General features: G+C 40.5%; 1 protein-coding gene across 1 annotated transcript in view; it reads right to left on the bottom strand.

The window, feature by feature from the left end:
• The window catches only part of SNAPC1 (small nuclear RNA activating complex polypeptide 1), a 33,538-nt gene extending 28,841 nt beyond the window's left edge, over nucleotides 1-4,697 (bottom strand). The window contains exons 1-2 of the mRNA XM_065548878.2: nucleotides 4,508-4,697; nucleotides 70-229 (exon numbers count right to left, since the gene is read on the bottom strand). Coding sequence (XP_065404950.1) covers nucleotides 70-229; nucleotides 4,508-4,635 — 288 coding nt within the window. The 5' untranslated portion in view covers nucleotides 4,636-4,697. The remainder of the gene's footprint in view (nucleotides 1-69; nucleotides 230-4,507) is intronic.
• Nucleotides 4,698-19,419: the final 14,722 nt, after the last annotated feature.

Genomic DNA, 19,419 nt, shown 5'->3' with positions numbered 1-19,419 from the left:
ATATTTATTATAAAAATATGGTACTTGTTTTACATTTCTGCAAAGGAAAAATAACTCACTAAGTATTACCTTTTGTTTTGGTTGACACAGTTGGGTGTTATATAATCCATATAGCAGATACAAAGCACCAACTCTGATCTGGAAGGTGTATGGAGGTAAAAAATATCGCCAAGCCAAAGCCAAAGCTTCTTTTGTAAACATGTTCTTTTCTAAATTTCTCATTCTGCCACTAATAAACAGAGAGAAAATATATTATGACTCATTAAGTGAATAATGAACAAAAGCCAGAAGTATATACTTGTTTAAATGGTAGTTATAATAATTTGATGAGGATTCCATACCCAATTCTTTCATGATTCAAGCACAGAGATAATTTCACACCAAGGCAAAGGCAACTACTAGGTAAACATGATGCAGTTTCCAAAAGCATCAACTTTACTTGCCAAATTGAAGAGCAAGAAGGAAGGGGTTGCAAATTATTATTGGTTAAATATTTAAAACCCGTAATGTTAAAATAATCATGGTTATGTTACAGAACTATGTGCATTTTAATATATAATCATCAGAAATGCTTGTTCTTTGGTGCTGTAGAGAAGCAGCACTTGAACGTAAATTTTATGTCTTCAGCAAGGCCATTTTTTTACTTTCTACAGAAAGGGGACAGTCGCCAGCAGTTTTGCTACACTGAACAAAGGAGACAGGGTCATTTATAACTTGACGCGTCTACTTTGGACTTCACATTCTGTATCTGTCTTGATTGACTAGCAACTTAGAACTTGAAGTAACTTGTGGAATGCTGAGAAAGGTAAAAACACTTTTAAATAAGGAAGAGGAACAGGCTATGACTTAATGCTTGCTTGGACCAGTATAAGCACGCCAGGGCAAATATTTAGGCTAAACTGTAAGAGCTAAGAACATAAAGTACACTGATTTCTTTATTACAGCTAGCAGATATTTAAGAATGTTAGCATAGGTCTTTGAATAAATTTTGCTTCTAAGAGAAGTTACTATTTAGTCTTAATTAGATAGGGAGGAAAGTCTTTGAAGACAAACCTCTACCTTACTTTTTACATAATGAACATTTTCTCCAGTACTCTCGGGGATTTGCACTAAATCTCCTCTGTCCTTGGGAAGCCTAGGTGAAAAAGTTAAGAGAAACAGCACAAAGTAACCCACACTCCTAATTGTCCAGAGCACCACAAGCTCATTAGAAGAAGGGAGGAGCAGGGGAGAAGAGCATACTCCAGCATACAACCAAAAGCTTTGTCCAAACATCCAAGAGAGGAACAAGGCTTTCTTGGCAATCAATCAAAGAAATAACACAGGAAATGTACCTGAAAGGAAAGTATCTTGGGTACCCAAGATCACTAAGGAAAACTCAGGTTGGAAACTGCTTAGGGCAAACCTGCCTCCCATTCTATTCAAAGTGACTTCTCTGCTCACTGAGATAGATGCATATCTGATTTGCCTCCTTTGGAAAAGCTAATCAGAAACTCAAAAGAACGCAAACGCAACCATTTGTGTCTCACCAATCTGTGACCTGAAAGCTCCCTCCCCACTTCCAGTCTTCCTGTCTTTGCTTCAAGTTGTCCCGCCTTTCCAGACCGAACCAATGTACTTCTTACATATATTGATTGATGTTTCATGTCTCCCTAAATGGACAAAACCAAGCTGTGCCCTGACCACCCTGGGCACACGTCATCACAACTTCCTGAGGCTGTGTCAAGGGCATGTCCTCAACCTTGGCAAAATAACCTTTCTAAATTAACTGAGACCTGTCTCAGATTTTCAAGGTTCACATGTATTTTCTGTGGATATAAACAGCATAATGAATAAACTATCTGAAACTGTTCTGCTGTGCTAAGTTAACAAAAAGTTTTTTAAAACAAGGCCTTAAAAAAGTCAATGTAACAGTCTTCTTACCACTTTGGATAAAACAATGAAGCCATATTTGTGCATACTGTATAGGTTTCTATGTAAGACTTGAAATTAGTAGATAAAAAATGCCAGATTTCAAATAAGACATTACTAAATGTCTCAAAGTGTTGATGCAAGTGACTAATACACTGTACAAATATAAATATGTAGAACTTTCACTTTTAAAACAGCAACAATAAAGACATTCACCCTGCAGCCATAAGCAGGGGCTCCATTACATCTGATTACAAAGCAGGGGTGGAAGGGAAGGGGGTAGTAGAAGGACTTTTTGGCTCTTCAAATAATAAATATACGAAAAGAACACAAAATACCTACTCTAGTTATGGTAACCAAAGTAATTTCTCAAGAAAATCCACCACTCCTCTAGTGATTCCTGTTTCTTTTTTCATTTTAGGTTTTCCCTACTAGAAAATGTAAATGTTACATTTTTAGCTAAGTTTTCCTTAAATGCATTTTCCCCCCAAGAAGTGGTATGGTGGAATATTACGGATTTTAGAAACAGGCAGATACACAGTTTCCAACATCTGCTCTACAATCCACTATCTTTGTAATGGAGAAATTACTTAACCTTTTTAAGCCTTAATTTCCTCATCTATAAAACAAGGATAATTGTACCTGCTTTTTATAACTGTCTTATGCAATAAAGCTATACATTGCATTTAGTAGCCATTTAATAAAGCTATACATTGCATTTAGTAGCAATTTAAAAAAAATTAGTCTCTCTCCTTTTATTAACCGTACAACGAACAGCTCTTCATCCTCCATTTCTTGCAATTTAAAAACTACAAAGGTAATTTGTTTACACTGACAGAGAGAAAATGAGTCTTAACATTTTGTTCAGAAAAACATAGTTTTAATCATAAGGTTTAATTCATTCCGAAAATCAGTTATTTAGCCTTTTCAATATTATATGTACTATGCTAATAAAAATAGATTCATCCAGCCACTGTCCTCACAGAGGTCAGTCTAGTCAAACAAAAATTTTAAAACGGTAGTAATAATGAACATTTGACCAGCCTGGCCAACATAGTGAAACCCCGTCTCTACTAAAAATACAAAAATTAGCCAGGCATGGTGGCACGAGCTGTAGTCCCAGCTACTCGGGAGGCTGAGGCAGGAGAACGTCTTGAATCTGGGAGGTGGAGGTTGCAGTGATACAAGATCGCACCACTACAATCCAGCCTGAATGACAGAGCGAGACTATGTCTCAAGAAAAATAATAATAATGAACATTTATTGAGGACTTAGAATTTCTGATATATCAGCTCATTTGATCTTCACAGCTTCTGAGGTTTATCATTGCCTCTATTTTACAGATATGGAAACTCAAGTAACTTGCCCCAAGTCACAGTGGACCCTGCAATCAAATGCAGCCAATTGGGATCCATAACCTATGCCCTTAACAATCCCACACTGCGTTTTCAACTATACCATTACAACAAAACGTGGCAAGCGATGAGATAAAATAAAAACAGGGTGCTGGGGGTGGGGGGGACATGAACAGCGTACTCAGTCTAGAAGAGCGAAAAAGACTTCCCCGAGGAAGTCATTTGAGCTTAACCCTGAGTAAAGAATAAGGTGGAAAAAACAAGAGTTGCGGTGGAAAGCTCCAGGCTTAGGAAAAGCCTGTGGAGGGCCAAAAAAAAAAAAAAAAAAAAGCAGCGGCTGGAGCAAGAAAGTGAGTGCATGGAGGGGACTGGCAGGCGAAGCTGGAGAGATGGGCAAAGGCCAGTGAGGAATGGTCTTGCCAAGTCAGAGAATTCAAGCGTTATCCCAAAGGCAATGGGTGCCACTACAGAATGAGCCGGAGAGTGACATGATCAAATTTGCACGTTTGAAAAACAACTTTGGGCCGGGCGCGGTGGCTCACTCCTGTAATCCTAGCGCTTTGGGAGGCCGAGGTGGGCGGATCACGAGGTCAGGAGTTCGAGACCAGCCTGGCCAACATAGTGAAACCTCCGTCTCTACTAAAAATACAAAAAATTAGCCGGGCGTGGTGCCGGGCACCTGTAATCCCGGCTACTCGGGAGGCTGAGGCAGGAGAATGACTTGAACCCAAAAGGCGGAGGGTTGCACTGAGCCGAGACCGCGCCATTGCGCTCCAGCCTGGGCGACAAAGGGAGACTGTGTCTCAAAAAAAAAACACAAACAAAAAAAAACAACTTTGGTTGTTGTAGGAAAGATTAATTCAATCTCGAAGGGTTTTGTCTTTGCTTGTGTGTTTTTAAACATGAGGTCCTAGAACAAGACTGTAGAACAAGACTGGGGAAGGGCAAATGATAGTGGCCTGGGTCAGGGTGGAGGCAGTGGAGATGGAGAGAGGAGTTTAGAAAGGAGGCGAAGCAAAGACGCATATTTGGGAAGAGACCGCAACAACCACCAGGGCACAATGAAACAGCAGGGAAACCGCGTTGCCTGCGCACAGGGGAAGGTCCAGGAGTGATGGAGGCAACCTTCGGTGACTGCCGCTCTTCTCAGCACTTCCCAAGTGCAATATCGCCGGGAAGGAGGCAACTTTCTACACCACCTGAGGGCAGGGAGAGGCGGGTGGTGGACAAGAAACACCCACCAGAAGATAGTACCGAACTTCATGTTTCTCCAGAGCTCCGTGAAGGCCTCGAAGCGTACACTGTCCGTCTCCTGGAAGCGGCTGAGCAGCGCCTCGCAGTCCGTCTGCAGGCCGGGAGGAGTCCCCATGGCCCCCGAAGCCCGCACACCTCTAACCCACTAACCAGCGGTGGTCGCCCAGGAAACCAACCCCGAACGGCCCGCCCCCTACGGCGTGCGCACACGCGCTCCGTGTCGTATTATCCGGCACTTTTAGCTCCGCCTTTATCCGGGCTCTTGCTACCGGTCGTCTGCTTAATGCGCGTGCGTGAAAGCGTTCTGCTGTTTTGCTGGCTGAGATTGCTTTCACCCAGAGTGCTAAGATCCACCCTTCTATTGAAGAGGTTTAGTTGAAGAGGTTTACGTCTCAAGTGTTGTGTTTGCTCACGAGCGGTTTTAGGTCTTCATTTTCCGCTAGGTTATGTAACTTGACTTTACCCTTACTAGCACTCTCCTTTAAAGTGACCTTAGTGTGACATAAGTGAACTTTTGAGCTAGGAAAGAACAGTCCCAACCCCACCCACCCCCACGTGGGAAGAGAAGCTAAAGAAGGCTTGCTAGGAAACAAACTGAACTCATTCTCCTTCTGGTCATCGAGAACCCTAATACTCTGTACCCACATAATACGATGCTTAATGTGTGACCCTCTCTTTGTAAACCCTGGTATTCTGCAACCACTCTTGAAAAGAAGAGCTGTATTTCATACCCTCTTGTAAACAGCCGCCCTCCCACCCCGCCACGCATTCACCCCTGTGCTACATAGTACTTAGGAAATACCTACTTCTTATATTATTATTTGGATGAATTGCCTTTTTGTGTACACGTTGCCACCTAGCTTCCTTCCTCCAGGAGTAACATTTTGAATTTTAGACCATTTCTCTGATTGAAAGGTATGCTATCATTCTTCAGGAGAGGTATCCTGATATTATAGAAAAACATTGGGCTTTCTGTCTGTAAATGGAGTATCAATTCACTTTACTTTCTGATCCTTGACCTGTTTTTTTGTTTGTTTTTTGGATTTGTTTGTTTTTTGTTTTAAGACGGAGTTTCGCTCTTGTTGCCAGGCTGGAGTGCAATGGTGCGGTCTCGGCTCACTGCAACCTCTGCCTCCCGGGTTCAAGCGATTCTTTTGCCTCAGCCTCCCGACTAGCTGGGATTACAGGCATGCACCACTCCACCCGAATTTTTTATTTTTTTTATTTTTTTATTATTTTTTTTTTTTTTGTATTTTTAGTAGAGACGGGTTTTCACCATGTTGGCCAGGCTGGTCTCGGAACTGCTAACCTCAGGTGATCCACTCCCCTTGGCCTTCCAAAGTGTTGGGGTTACAGGCGTGAGCCACTACACCCTGCCCTCTTGACCTGTTTTTTAAATGTTATGTGATATTTTATGTCACAGAAAAATGTATGTGATGTGTGAGATAAAAAGCATAGCAGTTAAACACCTGTGCACCTTTCACCTGTGTAGGAACCAGAACATTACCAACACCTTCACATCAATCTGCGATTTCCTCCTCTGACCTATTCCTTTGCCTGTACCCTACTTTAATCACGACTACTGGTTGGGTGCGGTGGCTCACGCCTGAAATCCCAACACTTTGGGAGACAAAGGCAAGAGGATCGCTTGAGCCCAAGAGTTGGAGACCAGCCTGGGAAACATGGTGAAAATTAGCCGGGCATGGTGGTGCACAGCTGCAGTCCCAGCTACTTGGGAGGCTGAGGTGGGAGGATCACCTGAGCCTGGGAAGTGGTGGTTACAGGAGGCAGAGGTTGCAGTGAGCCACGATCATGCCACTGCACTCCATCCTGGGCTACGGAATGAGACCGAATCTCAAAAAATAAAATAAATAACTACCTTGAATTTTGTTTCTCTTTCTCATTTATATATTTTATCACATATGTATGTATGTTTAAACGGTATATTTTTTAGTTGTGGTTGGTTTTGAGTTTTATGAAAATGGTATTGCAATTTATAATATGTGTTATTTGAATTGCTTTTAAAACTTGTTTCCAAGATTGATTCATATTATTACTCATAATTGTAGTTCATTTTTCAGTGCTAATATTCTATTGTGCAAAAATATACTGCTTATTCATTATTTCCTCAATGGAAATTTAAGTATATTCCAGATTTTGATATCATAAACAATGCTACTTTGATCACTTGTATATGTCACCTTTATAGGGTTGTCAGATAAAATACAAGAGGCCCAATTAAATTTGACTTTCAGATCAACTAAAAAAATTATTCATTGTTTATCTAAATCTAAAATATAATTTAACTGGGCATATTATATTTTTGTTTGCTAAATATGGCAACTCTACTTGTACGTTGCAGGAATCTAGAGTATATACACCTAGAATTAGAATATATACCTACCATTATCATCACTGTTAAATAATAAGAGGTGCAAGTGTTCAACTTTATAATTTTAAATTGTTTTTTAGAATAGCTTGACTTGGCCAGGTGTGGTGGCTCACACCTGTAATCCCAGCACTTTGGGAGGCCAAGGCAGGCAGATCACTTGAGGTCAGAAGTTCAAGAACAGCCTGACCAACATGATGAAACCCCGTCTCTACTAAAAATACAAAAATTAGCCAGGCATGGTGGCATGCGCCTGTGGTCCTAGCTACTTGAGAGGCAGAGGTATGAGAATCATTTCAACCTGGGAGGTGGAGGTTGCAGTGAGCCAAGATCGCACCACTGCACTCCAGCCTGGGTGACCGAATGAGACCCTGTCTTAAAAAAAAAAAAAAGAATAGGACTGATTTACACTTCACTAGCAGTGCATGAGATTTCCTACTTGAGCCGTATCATCTCACAAATTTGGCTTCTAATTGTGGTCTTAATACACATTTCTCTGATACTAATGTGGTTGTGTATCTTTTCAAATTCTGATTTTCTATTCATATTTCCTCTACTGTGACATGCTTGTTTATATATTTTGTCTATTTTTCAATTGTGGCATTTGACTTCTTCATATTGATTTGTAGAAGCACCTTATATATTCTGGATACTAAACTGGTGTTTGTACTATGTGTTGTTTATTTCCTAGGTTGTTTTTATTTACTATCTTTATGGTGATTTTTTTATGTATAGAAATTCTTTTTTTTTAATATAGTCAAATTTCAAAATATTTTCTAATAAGGGCTCTTGTATCTTAAAGTTATAAGTGTTTTCCCTATATTTTATTATTAGTATAACTAATAAATCTTGAATGCTGAATGACTGAACACAAACTAAGCTTGTTTTTCTTTTACATTAAGTTCAATTAATGACAGGATGGGGTGAGGAGGGTTCTGCTTCAAGCAGTTACCTGCTGACCAAAGCTGATGAAAACTCTGCCATCTTCAGTGATTGACTTTCAAGGTCACCTTGAGCACCTTGAGTGACTTGGCTGGAATGTTTTAGTGAAGACATCGAGCCTGTGGACTGGAGAAGAACGAGAATGTGGAAGATTGCATGAGAGATTTTTATGGGCCAGGCCTGGAAATGGTATGCACTCAAAGTGTGGTTCACTGACAACTACTGGTCTGCAAACTGTTTATTACTTCTCCATCTCACAATAGTACAGAAATTAAGAATAAGTGCTGAGATGGTTTGGCTCTGTGTCCACACCCAAATCTCATCTCGAATTGTAATCCCCACATGTGGAGGGACGGACCTGTAATCTCCATGGTTTGAGGGAGGGAGGTGATGGAATCATGGAGGAGGTTTCTCCCATGCTGTTCTCATGATAGTAGTTCTCATGAGATGTGATGGTTTTATTCGTGTTTAACAGTTTCTCCTACACATACTCTCTCTCCCCTGCCACCATGTAAGATGAACGACTCTTCTGCCATGATTGTAAGCTTCTTGAGGCTCCTTAGCTATGTGGAACTGTGAGTCAATTAAACCTCTTTCCTTTATAAATTACCCATTGTCAGGTGTATTTCTTTACAGCAGTGTGAAAACAGACTAATACAAATGCTTATTAACTTTATATAGAAATTTGATGGAATAATTTGATATGACTTTTTAGATTTTTAAAAATAATTTAATTTTATTAAAGTTTATAAAAGTACTGGTGCATGATAGATTGGGGGGAAATGGTTCATTACAACAGATAATTTGAGAAGCACTGTTATACACCATTTCAATCCACAGTCTATTGGCCAGAATTCAGTCACATGGACTTATTCAGGTGCAAACGTGGCTGAGAAATGTCATCCCTAATTAGGCAACCTTTCCCCAACAATAGTTCCAATCTCTGGAAGAGGTGCACACGTCTTTGTTGGACCATGTATTAGCTCATTCCTGCTGCTATAACAAAATACCATATAATAGATAACTTATAAACAACAGAGATTTATTTCTCACAGTTCTGGGAGGCTGGGAAGTCTAAGATCCAGGTGCTGGCAGATTCCGTGCCTGGTGAGGGCTGCTCTCTGCTTTCAAGATAGCACTTGTTGCTGTGTCCTCACATGGCATAATAGCAGAAGGACAAAAGAGGCCTAGCTAGTTCCCTCCAGCCCTTTTATAAAATCACTAATCCCATTCATGAGTCCTCATGACTTAATTACCTGCTAAGACCCTACCTCTTAATGCTATCACATTGGCAATTAAGTTTCAACACATTAATTTTGGGAGACATTTAGACCAGAACAGACTGCCAACATGTCTGCTGCAATTTTATTCAGAAACTCTGAAAGTATTACCTTTCACTTTTAATTTACTCTCATCCATCTAAAAATTTATTTCTATGTATGGTATAAGGATCCTATTTCACTTTTTTCCATATGTATAACCATATGTATGTATATGTATTTTCCATATGCATAATTTTCCAGCATCTGTTATTGAATAGTCCATCCTTTCCCAAAATTCACTTCTGTTATATATCAAGTTGTATGGCTAATTGCAACCAGTACACAACTGTATGGCTTTGTATCTGTTATTAAAATACCAAATCATAGTGCAGTATTTCCATTACTGTTAGTAAAACAGTTACCACTCTAAGCCTCCTTACTATCCTCAACTCAAACACTTGGACCCCCCAGGCCACAAATCCCTTAACCTCCCAGCCTCTAAAACTGAAGTGGTTAAGCCTGGCACAGGAAGAGACCTTTAGTGCCGGCTCCAGCTTCAGTCTACCCCTAGGGTTGTTACCTACCTTCAAGGCTCCATTTAGATTTCAATTCTCTAACACCACACTCGAATTACTACAGCTTTTAAAGTGAATTTACTTAAGAAAGAAATTTCTCTTATTGTTCTTCAGGAATATCTTGACTATTCTTGAATTTTCACTTTTTCATATAAATTTTAAATTTGACTCGTCAAATTTCTCTAATAGCGCCATTGGGATGTCAGTTGAATTTGGGAAGGAATAACAGCTTTTTTTTTTTTTTTTTTTTTTTTTTTGAGATGGAGTTTCGCCTTTGTTGCCCAGGCTGGGGTACAATGGTGCGATCTCAGCTCACTGCAACCTCCACCTCCCAGGTTCAAGTGATTCTCCTACCTCCTCCCAAGTAGCTGGGATCACAGGCATGTGCCATCACACTCAGCTAATTTTGTATTTTTGGTAGAGATGAGGTTTCCCCATGTTGGTCAGAGTGGTCTCAAACTCCTGACCTCAAGTGATCCACCCACTTCTGCCTCCCAAAGTGGTGGGATTGCAGGTGTTAGCCACTGAGCCCAGCTGGAATAATATCTTTATTGTATTATTTCTATCCATAAACATTTAAGTCACCTGTAGCATCTTTACTGAAGTTTTATAATTTTTCTCCCTGAACTTTTTACTTGTCTTTTGTTAGATTTTTCTTATATGTCTTACGTTTTTGTGTAGCTACTGTGTTTAGTATCTTTGACTGCCTTACATTTTCTAACTGCTTGACTCCAATATATAAAAATGCAATTGAATTATATATATTTATCTAGTATCCAGTCCCCTTGTTAAACTTTTATAGTAATTTTTCTGTTGATTCTTTTAGGCTTTCTATATAGGTGATATCTGCAGCTGTGAATAACAATAGTAATGATAGCTTGCTTTTTCCTTTCCAATCCTTATCGCTTTTATTTCTTTCCCTCTTACTTCATTTCCCAGGCTAAGACCTCCCATACTGTTAAAGATAAACCTGAGAGAATGGGTGTGTGTCTGTTCACTAATGTACCATCAGCACCTATAAGTACTTGCTACACAGTAGGTGCTCAATGAAGAATCTAGTGATGTTTTTATTTCAGTTATTTTACTTTTTAGCTCTAGCATTTCTATTTGGCTCTTTTAAAAATACTTTCTAGCTATTTGTATTCTGTATTTGATGAATTATTGTCACCATACATTCCTTTACATCTTTAAGCAGAGTTTCCTTTGATTCTTTGAATATATTTTTAATGACTGCTCTAAAGTCTTTATTAAAAAGTCAGCCATCGAGGCTCTCTTCTCTTGCATCCTTTTTTCCTGTGTATGGATCAAATTGTCCTGTTTCTTTTCATATCTCATGCCTTTTTTTGTTAAAGATTTGATACTTTAGACAACTTATTGTATAATTATGGATATTGATTGCTTCCCCTTCTGGAGCTTATTGATTTTGTTTACTTATTTATTTATTTTACTCACTTGACTGGAGTATTTTAGTGAAGTCCAGTTCCCCACCTCAGTGTGAAGCTTCTGATGTTGTTCCTCAGAGACTGCAGCCTTGACCTTCCTTACACCCTTCACCCTGGGATGATAGTGGTTTCACCGGTATTCTTTGTCTTTCCCTATCTCTCTGTTAAACTGTCTACCTTTTAGTAACCACTTAACTGTTAGAGTCCACTAATTGCTAACTGATTGCTCTATTGTTTTTGACAATGCTCTGGGGGATTAAATTACTCCATTGTCTAATCAGATTAAATTTAGGCTCCTTTGCAGAGGTAGTTTTTGAGTTCAGTCTTGAGGTTTGCTCTGATCCCAGGAAGACTCTTCTTAGCCATCTCTTTCCTAGCTTTCTCTGGTAAACTCTGGTCTGCAGTTTAGCTTGTTGCTTTTAGAAGGTACCAGCCTCCTCTTAATTGCTTACAACCAAAATATCCATTGTTTTCAAGAGCACATTTAGGTTCAATTTTTCCCCTACTCCGTTCCAAATAAAGTAATTTCTTCTGGGAAGAGCTTCAGAATTTTCTTTTCTTATGGATGTTTCTCCCCCTGAGCAAAATCTCTGAACCACTGCTCCAGCCAGAGCTGAGGATGGGGACAGTCACCTTCTCTCAGAGTGACTCTCCTGCTTTATGAGCAAGGCTCTGCAAGGGGGAAGTAGCTTCCATTCATTCTTCTCAGCTTGCCTGTCCTAGCATGGAACTCATACCGTATATGTGAGTTGCAATAAGGGCAACTGGGGTTCCACTACTCTCAGTCTGCTGCACCTGGGATAGAGCCACTGCTCTATGAATGCAGTCTGAAAGAAGGAAAGGAGCCCCCAGTCTTTCCATTCTCCACTCATCTGGAATTTAGCCTTTGCAACAGAACATGAGAGTGGGCAGAAATGCCAGCAGCTTGTCCCTCCAGGGAGATACATGATATGGTTTGGACGTTTATCCCCTCCAAATCTCATGATAAAATGTGATTTCCAGTGTTGGAGGTAGGGCCTGGTGGGAGGTGATTGGATCATGGAGGTGAATCCCTCACAAGTGGTTAGCACCATCCCCTTGGCGGTGAGTTAGTTCTTGTTCAGTTAGTTCACACAAGATCTTGTTTTTTTTTTTTTGTTTTTTTTTTTTGTTTGTTTGTTTTTTGAGACGGAGTCATGCCCTGTCACCCAGGCTGGAGTGCAGTGGCCGGATCTCAGCTCACTGCAAGCTCCGCCTCCCGGGTTCATGCCATTCTCCTGCCTCAGCCTCCCAAGTAGCTGGGACTACAGGCGCCCGCCACTTCACCCGGCTAGTTTTTTGTATTTTTTAGTAGAGACGGGGTTTCACCGTGTTAGCCAGGATGGTCTCGATCTCCTGACCTCGTGATCCGCCCGTCTCGGCCTCCCAAAGTGCTGGGATTACAGGCTTGAGCCACCGCGCCCGGCCAAGATCTTGTTGTTTAAAAGAGTCTGGGACCTCCTCTTTCTCTCTCTTGCTCCCTCTCTCACCATGAGATGTGCTGGCTCCCCCTTCACCTTCTGCCATAATTGGAAGCTCCTGAGGCCTCACCAGAAGCCAAGCAGATGCTGGCGCCATGCTTCCTATACAGGCTGCAGAACTATGAGCCAATTAAACCTCTTTTCTTTATAAATTACCAAGCCTCAGGTACTTCTTTACAGCAACGCACGGGTGGACTAACACAGAAAATTGGTACCAGGATTGAGGCATTGCTATAAAGACGTGGAAGTGGCTTTCAAACTGTTAACAAAAAGGTATCTAGAACAAATCTCAATCAATTTAGAAAGTTTATTTTGCCAAGGTTAGGGATGCACTGGTGACACAGCCTCAGGAGGTCCTGAAGACATGTTCTCAAGATTATTGGAGTACAGGTTGCTTTTGTACATTTTAGGGAGACATGAGACATCAATCAATATGTGTAAGATATACATTGGTTTGGTCCAATTAGGCAGGACAACTTTATTTTGAAGTTTTATTCCTAAATAAGACATTGTTCTCAGCTTGACTTTTCGCTTGGTTTAGTGATTTTGTGGTTCTGAGATTTATTTTCCTTTCATAGAACTGAGTAATGGGCAGAGGCTGGAAGAGTTTGAAGGGCTCAGAAGAAGACAGGAAGACGAGGGAAAGCTTGGAATTTCTTAAAGACTGGTTAAATGGTTGTGACCAAAATGCTCATAGTCCTCTACGGGGATCTGGGGCAAGAAGCAGCCCCATCTTCTTGGCCACACTCACCTGAGTGGAGCTTTCCTCAAGGTGGGCAGGGTGGTAAAAGCAGCAAGTCATGACTCAAGTACCACTGACTGCCTATTGCTGTTCTTACCAAGATGTAGTAGATTCTTTTTTTATTTTTCTTTAATTTTTTATTTTTATTTATTTATTTATTTTCTTGAATAAACAGTTCTTCATTTGCTGTGTAACCTTTGGGCAGTTTCAGGAAACTTTAAATGATTGTTTTTAAAGTGCTTCACCAGTTACAGTTGTTTCATGGGGAGTGAGGCCACAGAGCTCTTTATGCTGCCATTCTGCTAGGTATGCATTTAGAGGCATAACTCCTATCTTCAAGTTGCTCATCATTTAGTACAGAACAATTCACTTCAAGTACATAAGTACAGTTTTATTGTGATTAATACTGTGCAAGAGTTAAGCACCACACAAAATGGGAACACTGAGGAGAATCTCCTAATCCAGTCCCTGAGAGGATAGGCTTTCTAAAGTAGAAATGAGTTGTGAAAAATGCGAGAAATTAAGGAGATGAAGATGAGATAAGAAGGGTGTTGCAGAAACAGAGAGAAAGCAAGTACAAAGGTACAAAGAGGGCAGAGAGCATGTTAGAAGGTTACATCACTGGGACACAGGATGCACGGGAAAGAAGTTGGCAGAATTTGGACAAATAGGCAAGAGATCCCCAGGCCTGGAATGCCTTGAGTTGTAAGATTTTTCTCCCTGGATTTCTCAGTGCTCCTGAACAGTTTGAGTAAAGGATAACTAGATTATCAATCTTAAAGAAGAAAATTTGGAAGAGATCTAGAGACTTCTCTTACTTGGAGCCATTTATTTACATTCCAAGGTGGTAAAGGAAAGTTAAAGACCTGCCCTTTCTCTCTATGATTATATTATTTCTATATTTCAAATATTCTCAATGGGAACAGTATAATGAATGTAAAACAGTAGTTGTCCTTGGAGGTGGAGTGCCAGAGGACTTTACTTCTTACATAATTCATTTATATATCATTATAATATTTTACAGGAAATATGATTACTTTTGTTAACAGGAAAAAAATTTTATTTAAAATTTAGTAGCTATTGGCCGGGCACAGTGGCTCACTCATGCCTGTAATTTCAGCACTTTGGGAGGCCAAGGCAGGTGGTTCACCAGAGGTCAGGAGTTTGAGACCAGCTTGGCCAACATAGTGAAACCCCATCTCTACTAAAAATACAAAAATTTGAGGCAGGAGAATCGCTTGAACCCGGGAGACAGAGGCTGCAGTGAGCTGAGATCGTGCCACAGTACTCCACCCTGGGCGACAGAGCAAGACTCAATTTCAAAAAAACCCCACAAAAACCCAAAAACCAAAATAATGGCTATGCTTGTGTGTGCATGTGTGTATGTAGAGGTGCCGCTGAAAAAAAAGATCATCCATGAGTTGATCCCTGTTAAAGCTTGCACTGTGGGTGACACTGTGATGACACACAGATGTCTCAGGAATGAACCACTTACTCTCCTAGCTGCTGGAAGTGCAGCAGAAGATGGTCTTCAGCTGTCAGCCCTTTTTGGGGATTGTCTCAGGTGAAGAAACCTGCCTTACTAAAGGTCATGTCTCCTGGGGGCAGCCCACATCAAGAAACTGATCAGTGTAGGGGTGTAAAGGCCTCCACACTCCCTGTAACTTGGGATAAGTCTCAAGGGCTGCTGCGCTTCAGAGCTCCCCATGTGGCTGCTGAAGGCTTTGTTGGGACTGCACCTCAGCTGTTTCTTCCTCTGCCTACTTCTGCTCTTTCTCCTCCACATGTGTTGAAAAGCACTCCTCAATAAATACATGAAATCATCTCAGAGTCTACTTCCCAGAGAACACAAACCGTAAAGACACGTTCGCATCATTGTAGTCTCTTTACTTTTGTACTTTTGTACTTTTTTAACTTTTGTTTAAGTTTCCATAATTATAATTTAAGGAAAGCAAAGGACTGTGACAGACTATATGTGGTAGATAAGGGAGTAGTGACAAGTGACCTCTAGGGTTCTAGTTTCAGACTGAATGGTGCCATTCATTGAGCAGGAGATGCAAGAGGAGAAGGCATTTGGAAGACAAATGAGGAGTTAATTTTTGACATGCCAAATTTGGGGTGCCTGCGGGGAGCACCCTGGGCTGGAGACAGAGATTATCAAGCTGGAGACAGCCATGAAAAGGAAAGGTAACAGTGGCTTGGAACATCTCAAAGGGCCAATAAAAATTCTATTTAGATTTCAACTGTGTTTGCACAAGTACAGTTGAATTTGTGAGTACCTCACAAAACTGCACTCTTGATAGGAGGCACCATATTCTAGAATATTTATATCACCTAGAGGTCTTAGAATAATATCTTGTACTCACTAAACACTATTCATTGATTGAATGGATCTGCCTGGAAGAGCTAGAAAATGGTTCTGTTCCCCACTTTGTTCCTCTGATCATAATTCTTCTCTAGTCTCTGTCACCTGACATCCTCTCTCACCTTGGATCATATGTGAGTTGTCTTTGTGCATGCAGAGTGGAAGGTTTTAGGACCAATCAAAGGTGAGTCAGATGGGAACCATGCGCTGAAAAAACTAAGAGTTTAGTACGAGGGATAAGACACACAAAAATTATAAGGTAAAAAAAAAAAAAAAAAGAGAGAAGTGAGAAAGCTAAAGAGGAAGTGATAAGGAAGTTCACAGGAGTGACAAATATTTGCAGTTGGGAAAACTCTAAGTAAGAGGCAAAGGCTGATGCAAAGTACCTCCCAGGCTGTATTGGCTCCTTTCTAATTTTCCGTATTTGTAGGTCGCTTTCTTTAGGTTTTTGCTTTAATATTCTACCAGCAGATTAGGGAGTCAGGCAACAGTTTATAATGACTTCTGTCCAGCTTGTTTCTGTACCCCTATGAAAGATTTTGTCATAGCAGTTGTATGTAGAACTGTTTTAAAAATCCATTTCAAAGAGCAAATAATATTATCCAGTCATATTTGGAAAGGATCTCTACATAAAATAGGGTTTTTAATGTTAACATTTCAAAGATCTTTAAAATTAGATTTTACTTCACAGAATCCTAATCTACTTGTCTGGCTTCACACAGCGTTTCTCTACTTTGTAAAAAGCATGACCCTTTGTGGTAAGTATTACAGCCCCACTAGCCTGCTCTCTTCTATGGAGAATCGTCCATCTATAATGATTACGCATCTGTAGGACCAAAAGAATTATGGCATTCTCATTAAAGGGCACCTCCCTAATTAGACACAAACACACACACTTATGATGAGTGAGGCTACAGATCAGTTTTTATTAGTAAAAAAGTATCTAAAACAGCTCAACTACTTTTGAAAAGTGTGCCTTTGCTTTCTATGAAATTCTATTTGAGGAAACTCATAAACAATGAATTTTCCTGAAGGAAACAAATGGAAATAAAATACAAAATGTAGTGAGCTGTGGATATGCAGAGGCGAAGTTATTTACTCTAAACAATACCTGGCTTTGTACTTTCCAATTCATTGTGCAATCTGAACATACCAATTATTACAGAGATTAAGACTCCAAGCTTTTTCCTTATTCTATACACTCACCTCCCTTCTGTCCAACAAGATTATCTTCTCCCAAAGGATTCTCAATAGTTGGCATATGATAAAATCAAAAAAGTAAAAAGGCCAACCCCCACCTCTAAAAACCCCAAAATAAAAACAGCACCAAGTGGGATAGCTAAACTTTCCAGATCCTTAACTAGGCATATCTCAACGTGCTTTATTTAAAATAAACGAACTCTTTGAATGCCTTAAGAGGAATATATTTAAATAAACACAGAACTCCTCTATTTTTGACTAGATGTCTAATTTTTTAAAAAAAGTATTATATAGCTAATCACGGTTCAATCTGTTAGAACTCAACCTTTTTCTGTTCTATAAAGAAAAAATCTCATACCCCAAAGCATTTGCTTGGGAATTTCGGGAGAGAGCTCTGCAACACACCAAGTCCCATTCGCCCACGCCCCCCGCATCTAAAAAACAAAGTTTGGGGAAGTACTAGGCTTCTGACTTTGACAAGTCCTAGAAGACAAAGCCCAGGGCTGACCCCCCGCGCCTGGCGCCGCCCGTTCGTAGGCCACCAGCGGCCAGGGCCTCCGGCATGCTCTCCCACACGTACGCGGAGCTGGCAGCAGCCACCCCACCGCGCACACGCAGCCACCTTGCGCGGCTGGAGCCCCGGAGCCCGGGGTCGGAGCCGAGGGCGGGGGCCCGGACTGCGGTGCTGCGCCCAAGCACGTACTGAGGCGTGGCCTGCCGCGCGCCAGGCGGGGCTCGGGAATTTTCTCGGGTTGGCTGGGGTTTCGCATCCTCATCATGTAGCGCCAGCCGCACCAGGAACAGAAGGGTGCCGGTTCCCTTCCGCATGCTTGGTATTTTCCCCGCAGGGCTCTGACCGCTGCCGCTCTCAGGCACCTGTCTTTCCTCTCGGTCCCAGAATGGAGCCAAGACAAGGGAATAAAGGAAATTCAATAGTACACGGAGATCGGGTGTCTGGGCAGCGTCTTGGAAAAACTATCCACTACAGGTAAGAATAAAAAATGATGTCCAAACCTCTGAAAGGTGTGAACACATCAGATCTCCAGAACGCGTTCATAGGAAGGTTTATGGTAAAGTATAACTTTTATCCTACAGGGAGACTATTTCGTATCGAATTCCACTGATTTCACTAATTCTCTGTAAAATGATCTGGGACGACAGGTTCACCTCTATTTAAAGGAACGGAATACGAGCCAAGTGGTTAGTGGAAAACTTAAAAAAAAAAAGTAAAAGTGTTTCTTCTTTACATTTTTGTTGATTCCAGCTAGCAACACGTTTGCAAAGGTTTTATTTAACCAGATCTTAATGTTGAAAAAAAAGGAAAAAAGGATTCTTTGCTCTGCAACTTGTTTTAGGTATTGCTACTTGAAAATTTTTAACTTTTAGATTGAGTTTCTACAAAGCGAGTAATTTTAAGTTCATCTTTTCTGTACAGAGGTTTCTAGGAGGAAATCAAGATTTGGAATGGTAATCGTGAGGTTATAAAAACTTGTATCTATTATGCCATTAAGTCAAAACAGCTCTGGGAAAAACATACCATACATTAATACAGTCTTTTATAGTTTGTGCTTTCCCATTCACTACCTCGTTAATGTGAGTTAATGTCTCCATAACTGGAGATCTCAATCTCTAGTTCGAATTCAGAACCCACTAAATAGCACTTGAAAACTTTCATTCATTTCTACTTATGCCCTGCCCCTCCTCTTAGGACATTCCCTCAATGTGTTATGTGATCTCATTACTTTTTCAAGTGACATCGGACCCTCAGTTTTCCACACCTCCATTGCTGCCTTCTGTTTGCTATTTAAACACAGTTAATAATGGAGAAAAGCGTATGTTCAACTGGATTGGCTAGCACTGCAGGGTGGTTAGCTCCATGGGCTTTGGAGTCACTGATGGCCACCTCAAAAGCTCTGAACCTTAGATCACTTCTTCAAGACTATATACTCTATAGATATACTCCTCCCTTATCTGGTACTGCTATGAATGAACTATATATAGCATTTAGACCTCAAATGAAGAATGATGTACCCAAGCTCTAGGAGTAATAGATGGCAAACCAAAAATGTAAGCTTAAGTCTCCTGACTCTAAAGTCAAACTTAGAACAAACTTGTTTTTAATGATACTGCATTACAAAAATTGAAATAGCTTTATTCTTTTTCTCCTGTATTTTAAAGAAATAGCTACATTTCTTTTATACTCAGAATATACATTCTCATTTTCTGGGTTGTGAGTATAAAAAAAATACAGTTGTTTCGTAAAATAGGGAGGGGAGAGGAATATTAAGGAGAGAACAACTATTCCAGAACTATAGTTGCCAGGGTTGGGTTATAAGCCTTGAATAAAACCATTATGAAGAAATTTGTGACAGTGCCTAAAATTGGGAAGGGCTAGTTCTTCTATTCTGTAGCTTAAAGCACTCCAAGTAGCTTGTTTTCTGAGTGACTGAGCAGTAGGTAAGTACTTGCTTCCTTCCTGCTGT

Source organism: Macaca fascicularis, chromosome 7 (genome assembly GCF_037993035.2).
Source record: "Macaca fascicularis isolate 582-1 chromosome 7, T2T-MFA8v1.1".
Classification (NCBI taxonomy): Eukaryota; Metazoa; Chordata; class Mammalia; order Primates; family Cercopithecidae; genus Macaca; species Macaca fascicularis.
This window is presented reverse-complemented; position numbering and strand designations above follow the sequence as displayed.